The sequence below is a fragment of the Sparus aurata genome, chromosome 3 (genome assembly GCF_900880675.1).
Source record: "Sparus aurata chromosome 3, fSpaAur1.1, whole genome shotgun sequence".
NCBI classification, from domain to species: Eukaryota; Metazoa; Chordata; class Actinopteri; order Spariformes; family Sparidae; genus Sparus; species Sparus aurata.
Window position 1 is genome coordinate 13971686 of NC_044189.1, and position 19781 is coordinate 13991466.

The window sequence follows — 19781 nt, forward strand, 5'->3', positions numbered from 1 at the left end:
TACCTCTCCTGGTCAGCACTGCGAAACCGGGGCAAAATCATTTGTCTGAAACTGCTGGTACGGTCTAGTTTGGGCTGACTTTTGGCCCTCTTGATGGAGCCCTTCAGCCTCCGATTGAGAAAACTCTGAGGATTTGACAGGAGAGAGAAGAAAATACAGTTCACAAGAGCAGAAAAAAATATATTCATATCATATAATTTTAGCATTTACTAGCATGTTTAGCTAGAAAACTTTATTGAACAAAAATGTATCTACTATAAAAGTGTAAAAACGCTCTTTCAAGCATCACATTCTGGCGGGAATTTACAATCTCGGCCTGGGCCCAAAAACAAAATCCAACATGTATTTGTTCCCTTTGAGAACACAGAGCTTACATGTGCCACACACTTGGCATCAGGAGAGTGTGACAGGCCTTAAAGGATCAGTTCACACAAAAAGGGAAAATTCAGTCAGTATCTACTCACCCTCATGCTGATGGAAAGTCGGGTGAAGTTTCGCAGTCCACAAAACATTTCTGGAGCTTCACGGCAAAACAGCGTTGCAGCATTCTCCTAAACAACTGAAGTAGACGGGGACTTGTTTTAAAAATCGCAAAAGAACAACCAAAAAGGAATACAAAAATGTATGAAATGGCTCTATACAGCTCGTCAAATGTAATCCAAGTCTCTGGAAGCCCCCGGATCCCAAATTGTAGACACTATTTGCACCGGTGACACTTTTAGCTTAGGAAGCTACAGTGAAGACTTTAAAAAACATGTAAATAACACTTTTCCAAATCAATTTGGGATCCCGGGGCTTCCAGAGACTTGGATTACACCCAACAATCTGTACGGAGCCGATAATTGTTTTTTTTTTTCCAAGTCTCCATCTACTTCAGTTATTTAGAAAAATGCTGCAACGCTGTTTTACTGTGAAGCTCTGGAAATGTTTTGTGGACGACGAAACTTCGACCCGACTTTCCATCAGCATGGAGAGGGGGAGTAGATAATGACTAGATGTTCATTTTTGGGTGAACTTATCCTTTAACTGTACTCACCGGCTGTCTGAAGGGCTGTGGGGTGGCATTCGGAGGCGTTTCCATGCTTGACTGCCTTACAGAGGCAAAGCTTGCCCTGCGTGATTGGTCTGTGAGAAAAGAGTACAGCAGTTAAATCATTATACAGTCAACAAAGGCAGATGTTCAACTCCCTAAATGTTATATTCTAAAAATAGAAATTGCTTTGCCCTTCTTTGATTTTTTTTTTCTTCCTGCATCTGAATCGATCATAACACACTGTGCATCATGAAAGATTGTTCGAACTTTCAGATTACAGCAAAATGCGGTGAATATAAGGATTTTCACGACGAACTGTGCAAACTGTCGGTGAGTCAGACTAACTGGCTGCCGAGTAAGAGCCATTTAAATTTATCATGTTGCTGTAGGGCTGTTGCTGAGTAAATTTCCATCGTAGTTTGTAAGACCGCCTAGAGTTTATCTGTGTTTGCGCTCATCTAAATTAGTTAGCAATTACACAATGCGTTCAACGATTATGACATTTTAATATCAAACGGGTCACACCTACTTTGGCAGCCAATAAAAGGGATAATGGAATCGAATCAGAAAACAAATGAGTAACTTTTTGAGCTCCGCCAAATGCGTCTGCTGCTAAATTTACCAGAAGTGTTGAAAAACTGTGTCAAGTCAGACATGAGCTGGTGCATTATGGATTAAATAATAGTTGCACAACCGGAAGCATCATATTAAAGGAGACCTATTATGCTTCTTTTGTTTGTTTTTTTCCATCAATTCAGTGTGTTATATAAATTCTTGTGCACGTTAAAGATTTTGAAATTTAAAAGGGTCAACGTCTTCACCAACAGAAGCTCCTGAAACGCCTTGTCGGTAGTGTTGCCTTTAGTTCTGGGACTCTGTGACATCACACTATGTCACAGAGTCACATATCTGCATAATTAATGCCTAGCAGCTAGATTGGCATGTAAAGGCTTATCAAGCACAGCTGCTCTGTTTCTGTCAGCGGTACTTTTAAAACAACATGAGATCAGAAACAGTATATATACACGATATCGCGAAAGAATCAAGCCCCTTTAATACGGCATGATTATTTGATAACAGGTCAAACATTTTACCAGAGTAAGTGACAATATTGTTCGTCGTCATATAACCACTTGAATTACTCTAAACTTTCCCTTTAATTTATTCAAGATTATGAATTCAAAGTTAATTTCCAATCAGTAAAGAGGGACATTTGATCAAATCCTCACAAGTTATCACAATGTTATATTCATAGCCTGTGCCATTGTGTCTTGCAGCTGCTTAAGTCACATACAAAGAAGGGAAATCGCACCCAAAAAGCACAACACAACACATAATAATCACAAACAAGCCATCAACACATCCACAATGCAGAATAGGAGTTGTTAGTGAAGCTCACCGACAAGGACAGACAGCTACAGCCTCCGAAAGCCACAATGAATAACATTATGACAGTTTGAAAGACACTTAGACGGTGTTTATCGGCCCTAATTTTTGCAACCGAGGCCACTGGAAAATGACGCAGAAACCTGATGTGAGAATAAACTGGACCCGTATATAGTCGGAAGAAGGAACATGCTGTAGTGAGTCATCTCAAACCCTATTGTTTTCGTCTGACTTGTGCAAACTCTGGAACATGGTGGTGGATCTATATAAGTATAGACAGCCGTCTGTGGGGAATCAGATCTGATACTCTCTCTACATGACTGTGTTGTTGCCTAAGAAAGACGAGGGCCGACACACAGGAGGAGAAGCCTCCTAGTATAACTTCAGAAAACTCTTTGTCTCTTTATAGAAACAACAACAGAAAATGCAAGACAGGTTTTTAAAAACAGCAGAATGGAGGAAAATTTGCCATGTGTCACTCCAAATCTCCAAATGTACAAGCTTTATATGCAATTTACTCCCTCCGTTCATTTTTTAAGCCTGGTTCTAACCCTGTGAAAACGCCGCCTACATGTCCAATTTGTTCAAATAGGTCTGGTATTGCCTGCACCGACGGATTCTTACGCCATTAGAGAAACAAAGGGGTTAATCAGAGGAGAGGTAGGCAGGATAATGGATGATAAAGTATATGAAATACGTGGAACTGCTGCAGCTTTTATCTCACTTTCTGTCTGGGGGGGGGGGGTTTGGCCAAATCATGACAAAATACCCCCTTGTTTAAAATGACATCAGATAACATGGACTTAAACTTTCCCTTGGGGTGGTCAGATGGGGCCAATGAAAATCGTGGGATCGATCAATGCCACAACAGAATTTGAACAGAAATTCTTTTTTGCTTTTTTAGTATATTGAAGAGTCCAAAACAATATCAATATGAGATTTAAAGAAGAAAAAACAAAATGCAGTAAATTGCTGGTCATCTACTTCATTTTTTTGAGCATCTTCCACTCACCCCAAACCAATGGAAAGCCGACTTTATAGTCCACCTGTTTTAAAGTGGAATAAAACTACCAAAAAATAAACATGAGGCCCCAAATTGATTCCATTTTTTTTTTTATTGTGCATCCTCAGCACACGGGTGAGCTTGTGCAAGCACTTCATACAGGCTGCTTTTAGCTTAGCAGCTAGAGTGATGATTTTGACTTAAAAGGGAGTAAATAAAATACTTTCAAATCAATTTGGGACAACTTGTTTTTTTTGGTCTTTTGTTGAACCTGTCCTTTCAAACACCGCATACTGATCGAAGAAAACATTTTTAGTTGGGACAGACCCCAACAGATGTCACATCATCATGATTTTTAGTGTTTTTTCAATGAAAATGATGCCTGTAATGCAAAAATGATCATTCCTTCTAACTGTGAATCATATTCCAGTCATAACAGTCGGAAAATTTGCAATATTTATGATGTATTGAGAGCCTTGGTATGCACATACATGAGGTGATGCAATGGAGGAAGGAGGGGGCAGCTGTGATTCCTTGAAAATGTGGCACCTCGGTTAAAGCCAGAGCCGCATTCTGTTTTATCTTCATACATTGTCAGGATTTTATGCATTTTTAAGCAGGTTGTGTAATCAAAACCACCAACCATGCATCTGATCCTTTGAAGTGTGGCGTCAGTTCTCATTGATTCACCGAACGTGATCGTGTTTCCGGTTGATATTCATTCTGCTCCTCTATTTTTGTCTGTGATTGATCTGTGGGAGCAAATTTTTTTTTCTTTTTGCAGAAAATTACCCAAAGGAGCTGATTTTTTTTTTTTCACTTTGCAACAGAGTAGCAAGACACTGTCATCGTTATGATTTCCTCACTCCTAAAGCCTTTAAATAGGCTACTCTCCAGGTTCTATTCTGAATCGAATGAATTGTTTGGTATCCATGGAAACAACTCCAAGGGCTTCTACTTGAACTGGAGAAGATATTGGCACACAACTGCACAATAAAGATGATGAAAAACACCAAGTTACATGCTGCAAAACACTGTGTTTCTGGTACCACTCGTGTGAGTGAACTGATCGGACCTATCGGCTGCCCACGGGGGAAATCTTCTTTAACCGAAGGAAATGTTTCTTTTGTGGCTCACGCAGGGCCTGAATCCTGACGCACCTCAGAGGCAGAGCTGCAGTGAATTGACTAAATGACCCTGCAGAGGAATATTTAGCATATTTCCAATTTTTTGACACCACCGCCACTATAACAGTCACCTGCAGCGCGTCTTGCTCTAAGTAAACGTGACATATTAAAACACATGGATGCGTTTGCATGGGCTATTCTGAATGTAAATTGCTGTCAGGATGAAGTGTGTGGAGTGTGTGGGTGGCAACAGCCTCTAGCTAACTGTGATACAGAGGGAGAGAAAGACAGAAAGAGGAAGACTGTGAGTGGGTGTCGGAGAAACATACTCAACCTTTAGCATATATCTCTCTATTAATACACATTTGGAGAATGCGTCTCTTTTTTTTAATAAACTGAATTAAATCATGACTCTTTTCACAGGATGGATTTTTTTTGTTATTGACAAAAGGCAGATGCAGTGTAGAGATACAGCGCACCATCTCTTAAACTAAGTGATCACAACATAAGCAGCCCTATCAGATTCAAATTATCCATCTGTTTTTTTAATAACCGCGAAATCTCCCAGCAGCTATTCATCATGAAAAAGATGCACTTAATGAAACCCCAACTTTTAATTCAACCACCATCACACAATCATTACCAAAACTACGATTAGGGATGCACTGATCTGATTCAGCGGATCAGTATCAGCACCAACACTTACTCCAGTCGATGGATTTGCTATCAGCACTGTCAATTTATTCAGTCCTAGCGGGCTACCGACTCAGATTTTTTAGCACCATAGCTATCCCTTTGGACGTGTTACCGTACATAGCAACACTTCACTAACACTGCTCCATAGTGCTTTAAGTGGTGAAGAGGTTTGAGCTAAATGCTAACGCCAGGCTGGTAACAAAGAAAGTCCCAAATCAAAACTGCTCCTGAGCTAGTTGGAAGTAGAAAAAAATTAACCTTGGTCAGCGAGACAATATGCAGATTAAATATATAGTATATTTATAGTGTGCTGTGTATGGATTCTGTACTCCCACAATGCAATGAAAAAAGGAAAGGGTGGAGTTTCTAGCAGCATGCAAAATAGTAAATGATGCGTGTTGGTGTAACTGTTCCAGAAAAATGTCGAGAAACAAAAATATTCAATCTTGACAGTTTGCTTTCTGTTCGTAACATCACACTGGCAGTGAAAAAAGTTTTAGTTTGATTGACATCTGACGTTGCTTGATTTCTGTTATTTCCTGTTAGCTTCTACCTTGTTCCTAGCCCCTCTACCTTGCACAAATGATATTCGTTCCCCTGGTCGCTATCTTAGTTAAGTGTGTTCGCCTGCTGCATAATTATCACTTTCGGCAATGCTTAAGCTGAGGAAGATGGGAAATGTCATCAGCTTTGCAAACATTCTGTCACGACCCGAAGTATATTTATCAAATTTGGACACAGGCAAATTAAAATCCTAGACCCGATGCTCAATGAAAAGTCATCAAAGTTATTAGAAGTCTTCCTGAGGGGGACATCTACGTCCTTACTGAATTAAATCAATCAATCCAATGGACATTCCACTCAGAACCTCGAAAATCAACCTCACAGAGGTGCTAGAAGAAAAGTCAGGGGATACCCAATGTCATTAGAAATTATCTTCAGGGAACGATGAGTGTCTGTATGTCATTTCAAGGCAATCTGTATTAAAGTTGTGAAGATTATCTAGATGAAAGTGGTGGACCAACACATCGACTGACCGACCTACCCTGCCGTCAATCGAGCCATAAAGGTAGCCAGCCCAGTGAAGGTATACACATTACATTTATTATAAATAAAATATAAAATTGAGTTGCAGTATCTAAAGATCAAAATATTGAATTTGTGCATCCTTATATACCGAACAGTCCTAACTGGTGCCTGTTTGTAGCTTGAGCCTTCCTCTTTTTAAAGTGCATCTCACAAGAAAGGCTCAAGATTCAATGTGAGAAAGTCTTCACACATATTACAAAATCTGTTAACAGCCGGGCACAGTTACATTTGTTCAGACAGTTATTTTTAAGTTCGACTGTGTCCTCTCAAGTGCTGCTGGAGGACATGGCTATGAGTGCATTGCCCAAGTTTCCACAGGGGAGATACTGCTGGGACGGAGTATAGATGTCAGGGTGGGAATATTATCTACTACAGTGACTTTCCGAACTGCGGCCGAACACGAGCATAATGCAGAAAGTCATTACACTCGTGTTATGTACTGGATTTAACACCTCAGATCTCTCACTTTTTCGGCATGGCTACACAAAGGAATGCGTTCGGCAGCGCAGTTTTAAATGCAAATCGTGCCGATGTGGTTATGCTGAGAAACAGAAGCACCTCTGGTCATTGTCCCTCATGATGAGAATCTGTATTGTTCACCTGGGGCTCTCCGACAGGTGTCGCATTCTTCAGTGTTTGATGGAACTTCATTACTATGTCTAATGAGTCATTTACTGAGGGTTAAAGCGGAGCCTTTGATTGTGGCTGTCTGCAGTGCTGATGGCACAGTCCAGTTCATCTTGGAGTGACACTGTTTCCAGTAACAGATAGTTCTTGCGCACACACACACACAAACACGCACACACACACGCACACACACACAATGTCGTTATGTGTGGTCTGGAGCATCTGACAACAAGGATCCTCTGGTGACTCACAGACCGGCCTGCTGGGGCAGATGTCGCATTCATGTCATATGTAATTGCCACATTCCCAACTAGTAAATACTGTTCATGTCAACAACCAGCTGGTAATTATAGATGGGAATTTGTGGTTTTTTTGTTTTTGTTTTTTTGCTGCATTATGTCAATAACATACCGTCAATATATCAAGGTACACTGATTAAATCTTAATTTGATGCCTTTGTGATCCCGCTAAATCTGCCCTTCATGAAGCTGTTGAATGCCGAGGGAACATATTAATATTAAATTGAAGATTTACTAAATTTCAACAAATAACTGACATCCATATAGATCATCCATATATATCACAGCACAGTTTCTGCAACCAGTAATACATTGCTGAAGCATTTATTTGTCCCTTCTTTTCACACTTTTCAAGTCTGAGATTCAATATTGCACATACAGCACATAGTAGTAGCACTACTGCTAACTTTATGTTTTTGGATTGTTGGTACATTTACCTGTTTTCTTTGCATCTTAGCTGATATAGAGTACTGCATTCTGGGGTCCTTAAATCAAGACATGAGTAAGCATTTTCTCTGGTCTTAAAGTCAGTTTTTTTTTAAAGGGTTTTCTGTTTCTTGTAAGCCTGGAATAAAGTCTGTGGTTAACATAAACCGGACAGAAGTTCACGTTTTGTTCCATCACATAATATATGTCAGTATATACCCTACTTGTGCATTTTGAAAGCGTTTACAGGTCTTAAAACAAGCGGTTAAGTGAGACCACCGAGATATTCGGGTACTTGAAACGTCTTCAACCCAAACATGGATACTCATCTACTCGTCTTTACAGGCAGAAAAAGGAGCTGCAAACTATTACAACTCTTACTCAATAACTTGCAGATTGATCCATAAGAAGGAAGCTCAGTGGTCATGTTGAAGTCATTCCACCGCAACGTAGTTTGTTTATAGCCTAACATTAGCTTTTCACTTCTTATAATTGCATTTATGCTTAAAAAAATAAATCACAAAAGTTGTGTTCACCTGTGAAGATTATCATGAAAAACAAGTATCACTACAGTTGTGTCTGCCACAGAGCTTGGTTTCTGCAATAATCAAAAATCCATCCATCCCTTTTTGTTGAGGGAACCAGAGAAATGCTAACCTTCGGGTTAGTTTTCAAAAATACATCATCCCTGCCGCTCATTGTTCGCACTCTTCGTGCCAGTTCACCTGCGGGGCCCTGCTGAGGTGCCCCAGACCAAACTCCTACCCTCTGATGTGCCCCATCACTCTGACATCACTCCCCAACAACTGCAGGTCTATGAATGTGTGTATTCCAGCCTGTGTGTGCATATATGTGTGTGTGTGTGTGTACTAATTAAGAGTGAACTTTTTTAAACTTATTAAAAGTAGTTTCTCTTCTTTTCTGCCAGTTCATAGATTCCACTACATGTATCTGTTTCAAAAGGGTCAAACTTAATTGCTTAAAGGTCCACTTTGTAAGAAAGTAATTTAAGTCTCATTCCCAGCTGGTTAGATACTGACGTTATGGGACTGTAGGTCGGGTCGGTTGCTGTCCCAAAGCGTCAGTAATTGATGAGCCGGGAATGAGACTCTTGCTTACAAAGTGGACCTTTAACATTTAGACTATAAATATCAGATCTTTGCATTTTCTATCAATGAAAGTTGTTGGACAGCCGTCTACTGCTGTTAAAAAAAATTACACATATATGTTATTTTACAAACCTGGCTGCTTTAAAATAATACTTTTATTTACTGAAGATCACAAATCACCAGTTTTTGATTCCATCAGCATGACAGCAAGACCAGTAATTAATCTGACTGATACCTGCAGCTTATCACAGGTATGTCGGTGTGGACCAATAACCAGCAGAGAACTGCAGTAAAGAAATAACAAGGCGACACCTTCTCAGTGTGTCTAAAAAGTCCTGCTTGGGATAAATGTGGTTGCAGCTCTTGCAAGAATGTCTATGTTTCATGTGCTTTTAAATGAATGAATATTATTACGTTGTTCTCATTTTTTCATCACTCTGTAAGACGCATAAATAATATCTACCAGTTCTCTATAGACGGGGCATCCGCCTGGAGCCAGTTCCTTGTAATTGCTTTTCTAGCAGCAACACTTAGGATTCCAAATGAGTGTTTTGTTTTGATATTTGTAGACGTTGAACATAAAAGAGGAGTTCATCCCACTTAAATATAATTTTTGTCCCAAATATAATAACTAATTCTGAATTAATCTTACGCCAAAAGGTGTTTACTTTTTTATGATCAGGTGTCATGAAAAATCTACAAAGACTCTCCCAGCCTCCCTCCATAAAATTGAGCTTGATATCCTCCACTGAAATTAACAATAATCCATCCAAACTTCTTCTGAAATACAGCTGTGAGTTTCCCTCTGACACTTTTGTTTTATACAGGTAGAGTTTGTTAACTTAATCTCCTGAAGAGCCCTGCAAAGTCTCGAAATCACTCTAAAAGACAGCGTTAATTAAATATTGATTTCTGCTTCAGAAATCCACTAACAGCGGAGCTATAATCACTTCATTTTTATTCCTTTATTATTTCACAGTCAGCGCCAACACTGTTGTGATATCAACACAACATATTCAATTTAAGTAAATTACATTAAAATAGGTTTTGTTTTGTTTTGTACCCATAATGCTACGTAGCCAAAGAGTCTTGATTTCATGTTCCCAGGTTCTGAGATATTTTCTCACATTTCCCTCTGCAGGTCAATACAAAGGAGGCAAAATTTATTTTGTTGTCGCGCTTAAGGGGAAATGTGAAACTAGATGCAATTTATGGGACTTAGTAAATCCCACATTCTTGTGTCAGCCTTCAGTGTTTTCTTTCACTAGCAGCTTTTCCAGGAAACGATCTAGCAATTCTGTGATCGCTGCATGCTGGATTTGAATACATTTTTGTTTTTATGGATGGGGAGTATTCACACGTTACCAAAAAAGGTTGTGCCTGAAGCTAACCGGAGGATTAGCACACAACTGTCACAAGGTAAAACTGAAAAATTGAACCTAAAGAAATGTAAAGTTGTAATCTACTACCTCCCCACTAGATGACACTAAACTTTACACACTGGACCATTAAAATAACGCTTGTTTGGAAACACCATATGCCAACTGCCAAAAGTACACTTGGTCAAAAGACAGTTGCCATCATAAATTCATCACAGCGCCACAGCTGCTAAAAAGAAAAAACACTTGCGGTGCAAGTGTGTGGAGAAAGTTGATGCCGTTCGCTAACGACGAGCTGTCCCGGCAATCAGCCTGCGTGACTGACAAGCCGAACCTCACCGGATCAACCTTGTGGCTCTTTGACAAGCCGGCGGCGTCGCCCCGGGAGGTTTGACACGATTTGAGTGTGAGCAGTGATTTACAAAACGCAGAATGACATTTGAGATGCCGAGCACACGGAGACACACACACACACACACACACACACACACACAATCAGCCGCTTGATGGAATAAACTCCATATGCAAGGTGAATAGATAAACGCCGGGGTCGATGTTTAATACAGCTGAGCGAGCTTTTGAGTGAGGACGCCAAACTTTATTCAAATTAGATCATAAGCCCTGCATATACACTCAAAAGATGATGGCACTAAAAATACGCTCAGATCGAGCTTTATTTAAGTTTTTTTATGAAGAAAAGCCGAGCAAATTTAAAAAAAAAGAAAAGAAAACGGGACAAGTGACTCCTCTGACTGTGTCCAGCGCCACTCCTGGTGTGCTATGTTTAGAAACAGCGCTGCAATCGAGTAAATGTAAAATGCACAGAAGAGGTAGAGCTGCAGGATTTGAAAGCAGATGTGGGAGGAGGGGTTGAGGAAGCAGGGGCAGTGTGGGCGTTAGGGAGCCACGGGAAAGAACCTGAGATGGGCTTCAGAACTGACGGTTATTTTTGGAGGAGCAGAGCGAGGTTTACTTCCGACGTTCTGCGAATGTAACCGCCGTTTCTCGAGGCCGCTTGTATTGTTTGTAACGTGAATACCCTTTTTCTCAGGTGGAGGGAGGCTTCCCAAACGTTAACCTAAATAAACAATCTGAAGTTGCTCTCCATCACGTGTGATATCCAGCATTCCCGTCTCTTTTTCCTGCCTGTCCCTCTGCCCGTGTGTGTGTGTGTGTGTGTGTGTGTGTGTGTGAGTGAGAGAGCTAGCCAAGGGGAGTGTGGCCTAGTTACCATAGGAACATGTTTGCTGCCTGTGCACTGCTCTCCGTCAAACCACCTTCATTTTTACTAATGTATTTAGAGGCATTGTTGTGTGCCGCGGTTGTAAATGAGAGGAGCCAAATGAAACAGCTGGAATTGTAAAATAGAACTCAGAGATCGAGCGTCAATTTGAGGCTCGTAACACCGACACTCCTGAGTTAAGTCAACACGTATCACAGGTGATTTTTTCGACTAAGGCTCCCCCTACGATGTGAGCCACCTTTCTTCTTCTTCCGCTTCAAAAGATCGCTCTGTAGGTCTTACCGTTGGAAACGAAACAACAGCTTTACACGCTGCGCTAACTAACAAAAAATTATTTCCCTTCCCGTCCCTGGAGGGAGCCGAAATGGCTGCTTTCATCTGGGGGTGGGGGGGGAGAGTAAAGAGAGCATAGAGTAGGAATACTTGGAGTGAATCAAAGCCGGAGTAAAAAGGCAAATGGCGCTATCAAACCTGGAGGATGTCAAAATAAAACTCTGGGAGTGCGACAAAGCAGGGCTCAGAGGGTGAGCGATGCTCTGGTGGAGGAATGAGCGGTGAGATATCCTCAGCATATTGAGATACTTTTGTAAAGCTGAGAAAAGGACTGGAAAAGCCATGGCAGAGGATACAGAGCAGAATGGCGCAGCAGAGGCCGAAGCGTATGTTAAATCTGGTTATATTTGCAAAACATTTGGGGTCTAAAACAGTGCATTGAAGGGGAACATATAAAAACATATATATGACAGAGATAAATCTTATTGGACCACGACAGACTGGAGGAGAGGCTGTGAGGGTTAGACAGACGTGAGAAGGACACTTCCACCCGAGTGGGGGCTAAACTGACTCACTTGGGGTTAAAACTCCAGGTCCGCCACAGCAAACCTCCGCTTGACCAACCAACCCAAACTGACTCTGATGCGGCAGCCACGTCTTTGAAGATGTGTCCATGCAGCTATATGGCACAGACACAAGTAAAGTTTTGCCAGGTTTTAGTTTCGGAAGACTGACGGGCCAGTACACACTTTAACACAAAGGAAAAATAAACATTACTGTGCATGGAAATAAACGAGTAAAGGAAAGTTAACGTTAATATAGACGAACAGGACGGAAAATTAAATCAAAACTGTGTAAGACAGACGCATTCATGTGTTTATGGATGAAAACATTAAAATATTCAAACATCACCAAAGGTGGAAACTCAACGGTATGATTTTGGTTCACAAATGAAGCAAAGAGAAACATCACATCCAGCTACAAGACTGGTTTGGAATATGTAAAAAGAGGCGCGACTTGGGAAATAAAGATGCAGATGATGATGAAGATCTTGGAAAATCAGCAGTTAATTGTTCATAAATGATAGTCTGAGTGTTTTCTCAAAACTCATCTGGGATTCATGCCTCAGAAACAAAAAGATATTTAGCTGTTTGGCTCAAATGCACTTTGTCTATATTCTGAGAGAGATAATATTCCTGCTAAGCTGTATAAAATCAGAGCACGGACCTGAACCTGATGGGACCCGACAGCGCCGGGCCGGCTTCTGACAAAAAAATGTAGAGATGATTTCCAGGGAAGGGGCCGGAATCGGTTCACATCAAGTCCTTTTGATGAAAATAGATATAGTTTCAAATCAGTGACATGTGATACCAGTGTAAACAAGCGAGCTGTAACCGTGGCAACAGCTCCACGACAGGTTAACACAAACTCAGTGCATGAGCTTACATCGACCGCATCAGGCTCAGGACGGGTCCAGACATTAAAAGAACAGAACGCCGGTCGAGTTCGTTTCAGGCTCAGTTACTACTCTGTCAGACTCAGTCGGGGTTTAGACAGAGGAACGCGGCCTGAGTTGCGCTCTTGTTTAAATGGGTATGAAAAGAAATATCTAATTTAATCATGTTCCTGTTTAAATGCAGCCGTGCGTCCTCCAGTGAACAAACACAGCATCCTGCTTTCATTTGTTCAACCATCTTTGATATTCAAAATCTGTTCATATCCAAGTCTCTCAGAGTGTTTAAAAGCAGGTGTGCATCTCTACCTGAGCCTTGCAAACAGTTTGCTGGGCAATGCATTGAGCTGAGCTCAAACAGGCAAAGAGGGGTAAACTGTGATATGAGATCGTTGTAGTGATACAGTGCACAATCCAAACATAATCCAACTAAAAACACAAGAAGTGAGCCTTTTTCTGATAAAGGTAAAATGTGTGACCGAACAGCATTATAATTAGTACTGTGGTGCTGCAGAGATGCTCTGGCCAATCAATCTTGCTCTCCGGATGTAAAAAAAAAAAAATGTGTAAAAAAATTTTTACATCATGAGTTTAATTCATTCTGCAAGTAAAATGAAGACTGGGATGGAAAAATGATCATTCCCACCGACAGAGAATCATATCACAGTCGCAATATCTGTCAATTCAATATGATTTTATGGCAAAATCGCGCAGCCCTAGTTATATAAACTAAGTGTTGTCTTCTCCTGGTTTTAAATGCTGCGTTTCAGTGAAGTGATGTCACCCTATCTGAGCCTACCAGACTGCTGATGGTGTGCATGTAAACATCGCCAGTGATAATAGATGGGAGGCACAATATGGGCTACTCAGGAACTTGTCCGTGGTCGTGACGGAAATCAGATTATTGCAAAAAAAAGAAAAAAAAAAAGTCTTTCCCGTCTTCATTTCACTCGCCTCGGAGAAAAAAACTGAAAAACTGCAGCCCACAGTAAATCGCATCAGGAGCAACGTTCAACCCATCATAGCTGCCCTTTGTAGCCTAAATGTCACGATGCTGCTCAACCACAAGCTGTTATTATGATTAATTGATAAGCATTCCTACTGACACATCAGCGTGTTCATTCCAGCATCTACTCCTTCAGAATCTATCCCGTGTTCTGCGCTTGGAAAGGTGGGACAGAATGTTGATGAACGTGGAAAACACTCAATGCGCTCCCATTTATTTAGCCTACCCCAGTTTGTGGTGTGCCGTTGCTCACAGCTGTGCGAGATGCTAACCGGTTAGCGTGCCTGCTTCACTGAGAAATCAGAGGTGGCTAACAGATTAAGAGGAGGGGGATATGAGGGGAGGTTTGTTAGGCGGTTCTGAAAGAGAAAACAGGTGAGTATCATGAGATCAAATGTTCGAGAACAGAGGCTCGGGATGGAGAAGATTTACCAAAGGGTGAAAGTGTTTTCTCTGTTGGTAAAAAATGAGGATGGCGAAGAAATTCACAGCCCGTGGCAAAGTAAAACAATTTGAGAAGATTGCAGGACGGGAGCTCGCTGTCAGGAGTTCCTGCTTCTTCTTTTTTTTTTTTTTTTTTTGTTAGAGAACATTCAGACAGACTGTCACAGCCTTTCTGTCCTTGGCAGGGAGAGAAACCCCCACCACCTCCCCTTCTCCAAGCGATGCACTGAAGATGGCTGAATGAAGAGCCGCAGAATCATGACGGAAACTTGGTGCTGGAGTAGAGTCAGCACTTTGCCGGCTGTCAGGCTCTCGGCTGGCAACTGTGGCAGAGCGGGGCGACGAGTCGAGATCGTCAACAGTTCACGAAGGAACTGAGATAGATTAAGAGACCGTCATGACTCTCGCCTCTCCAAACCCAAAGCGGTTCTGTGACGAGATGTATGAGATAGTTCAGATCTTTATAGGCATTTCATACGGAGGAGGACGAGGAAATCCTGCGAGGGGCAGTGAGTCAGAGTGAGCCGGACTTATCTTGTTCTATCAAGTGTGCAGCCTCAGACATTTCATTAACTGAAGCTCTTCTCCCTCTGCTGCATTAGGGTTTTTTTTTTTCTCGTCGAGAAAGGGAACCGTATGCAAGAGCCTGCAGTGCAATATCATGGGCTGTAAAGATAGTGGCCTCTAATCATACCTGCACTACAATACGGTGTCCAAACATCAAGAAGGCGTTCTGCTTTCACCAGCCAAGATGGAGGAAAACTGTCACAGCGGAGAAATCCACGCAAGCGTATCTGAATTTTTCATCTATTCAGCCAAAATACACACACACACACGGACCAGTCCAGTGAAAGTGGGACACTTTTCGCAAATGTTATCTTACCCAAACGCAAATACGCTCGCGCTGATTCTATTTTAGTGAGAGAAAAAAGATGAGTTCGTGATACCTGCTTTGCATATCCCTGCTCGCGGAGCCTCCCCGCAGTCTGTGCAGGTGTTTAATGTGCAACACCCAGAGATGGCTAATTAGCGAACTACAGGTACCAATGAGATCAGTGCGGAATGGTAAAATAACGCGGCCAAGTTAGCAGAAGCTGAGTGCCAATCAAGAAGCAGGTACAGGTAGATGTAGTGTCATTTATTACAATTATTATCAAGCATGTGGAGCGAAATTAACTAATGTGACACCTCATGAAAGCAGCATTGTGCCAGTTTTGCAGATAGCTCGAGCAAAAAAATGCAGACAAATCTGCATTCATACAAATTTACTGAGTAATGCAAAGCTGCCCAAAGCAAGGCCGAAGTTAGGCCATCGTATGATTCAGTTTGGCCGGATAGCGAAAAAATAATATCTATAATGCCGTTTTGTGTGGTTTTTTGGTTTTGTAAAACACTTTTTCAATATGTAGCACCCTTCATTATTTATAATTGTTCATAATATGAGCATGCCGAAGTCAATCAATTAAGGAAAGGGTTGGCATTTTAGCACCATTTGCATCTAAGCAATGCAATACACACAATTGGCCCCACCGTTGGCCCAGGTTTCAGTTTTGGCCTTCCAAGGGAAAATATGTGAGCACCCCCTGGGACGCAAACATAATTTCGCTGGCATAAAATGCATTTTAAGGAATTCCCTAAATTGAGCATGTGATAGTTAAAGTGACAGTTCAACCCCAAATCACAAACACGTGTACATAACTTTCCTCCACCTGTAGTGGTGTTCATCCACGTAGGATTTTTTTGGTTTGGGAGAAATCGGCCGTAGAGATGTCTGCCCTCTCGAGTGCCACGGAACTATATAGCAATCAAATCATGGCGCTCAAAACTCAGCCATGAACGACATGAATGTCACTTTCCAAAAATCATGACCTGCTTCCACAAGATGATCCACAGGCCCTTTAGCGAGCGCTCACATGTAAGAACAATTTTCTTTCAAGCAAACCACACCCTTCAACCGCACCATAACGCAGAAGTAAGCGCGCACGTAATCATGGACGGGATGCTCGTGCTTGAGAAAGTGCAGGATGTAAACATTGGGTGTCTGCCTGGACTGAGCTGTAATGTTAGCTATCTCGGTTTGCTAAGTGAGTTAGCCTCTCGACCAAACTAGGTGCATACTTTCGTCTCTTCTGTAGTCAGCTGGTATAAAATCAGCTGTTGGGCACTTATTTCAGGCGGCATTCAGGAGTCCTGTTACTGTTGTCAATGCTAGCCGGCTAGAAAACGTACAGGCTGAAATTGGCAAGTTTCTCTGACACCAATCCGGTCGAACAAGCTAGCAGCTGTTAGCTTTTCTTAGGCTGGGAGTCAGCCATTTTAATGCAAAGGATGGCCTCCCCATGTGCGAAACAAGTTCCCCTCCACACTATTTTGCAGGGGCGCCATCGCTGCATCCTTGGGGTTTATAACCACCCAAGACGACTGTGACTGTTTAAAGAGACAACAAGCTAGAGCGTTTTTTCCCTCTATGGCAAAATGAGAATTGGTGCAGACAGACCTTATCAAGCGCTGATGGCCTCCAAAAGGTGACATCGCTGTTGAGTTTTTCAAACTTATTTTTCCCATTATAATCATTAATTTATTCATATTTGTTTTCCTTTGAACACAACAAGCCAGGTGCCATCTTGTTTAGTTATCTTCAAGAGAAGGCAGACATCGTCATGGCCAATATCTCCAAAATTCTGCAGCTCAGAGTAAAAGAATCTCAATAGCACAACGGCACCACAGAAAAGAGACAAAATATGTATTTAGGATGTTGGGGTGAACTGTCCCTTTAAGGCCTCATATTCTGCAGAGAACAGGGTGCACAGTCTGAACTTCTCACAAGGAAACCCTTCACAATTTACTCATCAAACATCCATCAGACCAATGCTGCTAGAGGGTGAAGGAGGAGGAGGAGGAGGAGGAGGGGGCGCTTCCGGTACAGTCGAGCAAATCCCAACAGTGGCTCATTTTTGCTTTCGTGTCAAAGTTCTCAAACAGCCTACACATTTTAATCTGAACGTCTGTCAAACTGACACAACTTTTCCTAAAACACACGAAATGTACGCTTGGAAGGCACCAGGTATTCACCTACTAAATGTCTCTACGTGCGCGCTGACGTCTCACTTTCACTGAACTCGCCACCGTGCCATCAGAGGTCATCGGGCCTGCACTGCATCATCTCAAAAGGCTCAGCAAGACACCGACGGGCCCCTCGGTTGTATCGACCCGCTGCCTGCGTTGCAGGAGAACATCCAGGCTGCGAGGAGGACAACCAGCTGAAGATACCTCTGGCACTTCCATTCCCTTTAAACCCCAGACATGACACGTACAACACTTACCCAAAATAACCGGAACTTCCTGGTGAAGAAATCTTGACAACTTAGTCACATCTGTGGATGCGGACTGAATCTGGCGCGGGGTGAAGGGGGCACTTAGGAAGGTGCTGAGGTTCCAGGTGTACTTGCTTTTTTGTTTTTGTTTTTTGGACAAAAGGTAGAAGCAGTTTGTGCAGACCTGAGAGACAGTGGGTTTCCAGATAAAAGGCCAGCGCTGACAAAGACAGCTGTGCTTCAATCATCAGTGTGTTTGCACTTCGACGTGGGGCAGGGCTCCTCCTGTTCTCACCTATGCTGCGCCAGCGGGTCCACACATGCCTCCGTCAGGTGTGAAAGCTGTGCTGTCAACCTTCAGCTCAGTCCATCACTGAGGCCAAAGCTTGCCCGGCTCTCTCCTCCCTCCTCTGCTTCGCCTCCCTCTCCGCTCCCTGTCCTCCAACTCTATCGCAATCCAGGAACTGAGATGTGATCCCAATGCGGCTTCCTCGGTAATCAAGACAATCTCTCGTGAGGACGGGTTTTGTTGTCATCTTAATTGTTTTGCTCCTCAAAGCAGATTTGCAACCTGCGTCGCTCTCAGTATTCTGGGAAAATAACGCGAACTCCTGACGATCCACAGAATTCACTTCATTTTTTTTTTTTGGCACACTTGCGCTCGCGTTTTTTTTTTAAAACACTCTACCAGAGATGAGAGACGGAGATCAATCAAAACCGGTATTGATATTTAAAAAAAAAAAAATAAAAAAAATAGGGGATAATTATGAAGGCGCCGTGCCAACTCCGAGCAGCACGCAAACCCCCCCGCCGCACGCTGCGCGCACTAACGCCACAAACGCGCAGAATTAAACATCCCGAAAGGTATTTACAGGCGAAATCCCGACGGCGCGCAGCATCGGAGCAATATCTGATTCGTGCAGCGCTCCCGGCTCCGGTGATTTTAATCTTGGAAAGCGGCTGTGGTTCACCCTGCGCGGCATAACGACGTCCCCATAATCCAGAAATTCATATCGGGGAGAGGAGGTGGAGGAGGAGGAGGTGGTGGTGGTGGTGATGTTGGTGGAGGTGGAAGTGAGGGGGGTGGGGGGTCCGGTGCCAAATCGTCGCCGCGTCCTTTTCTTTTGCGCTCTTCGCACTCCGTCACACCTAATTTTGATTGAACGGCAGCGCGCGAGGAAAGGTGCTCGGTGCGCGGAGAAGTCTCTCCCTGGAGGGCGGAGATAGTGCGCAAGATAGACGGAGGGAGAGAAACCCACGCCTCCAAAAGGCAGCCGAGTCCGCCCCGCGCCGCCGTGCCATCTCTGGAGTTTGTAAAATAAAAAATTTAATAAAAAAAAAAACGACACGATGACGGCCGGCCGCCCACTGCGCCGAATATTTAGGATCGGGCGGACGAGGGTGGAGAGGATAACAAAGTTCATTTAAGTTACTTGACTCAGGATGCAGAGTCAGAGGATCAATGTCTCTCTCTCTCTCTCTCTCACACACACACACACACACACACACACACACACACACTTTTAATGAGGCTCAAGTGTGCACACCTGACAGCGTTTTCCATAAAACTTATTTATAGCGGGGATGCGAAGCTATTCATAGGCTGGAACATGCACCGCGCAATACCTCAGGTAGACGGTGTCTTAATAAGCAGCTGCAAGGTGGACAGGGAACTTATGGAGGGGGGGGGGAAGGAAGCACGACAACAGCTTAGTCTGTGTCAGCTGGTCACTGGCTCCACACATTTTCTGGTAACAAGGTCCCCAGGGCCCCCCACCAAAAAAAGACCCAGATCCGCTGCGGAGGAAATTGGTTGGCGGTTACATAATTCTAACTTTGTTGCGGAACATAATATACACTATTAAAGGACAGCT

At 42.7% G+C, this 19781-nt stretch overlaps 1 protein-coding gene across 5 annotated transcripts in view; it reads right to left on the reverse strand.

Annotated features, from left to right (window-relative positions):
- Positions 1-19205, reverse strand: part of LOC115578458 (ras/Rap GTPase-activating protein SynGAP-like) — a 54458-nt gene extending 35253 nt beyond the window's left edge. For 2 of the 5 annotated variants that reach the window (XM_030411424.1, XM_030411421.1), the window contains exons 1-5: positions 17917-19205; positions 12918-13015; positions 12266-12369; positions 1037-1125; positions 4-125 (exon numbers count right to left, since the gene is read on the reverse strand). In XM_030411424.1, coding sequence (XP_030267284.1) covers positions 4-125; positions 1037-1125; positions 12266-12365 — 311 coding nt within the window. In that variant the 5' untranslated portion in view covers positions 12366-12369; positions 12918-13015; positions 17917-19205. The remainder of the gene's footprint in view (positions 1-3; positions 126-1036; positions 1126-12265; positions 12370-12917; positions 13016-17916) is intronic. The other 3 variants (XM_030411423.1, XM_030411422.1, XM_030411425.1) reach the window with 3 other exon arrangements.
- Positions 19206-19781: the final 576 nt, after the last annotated feature.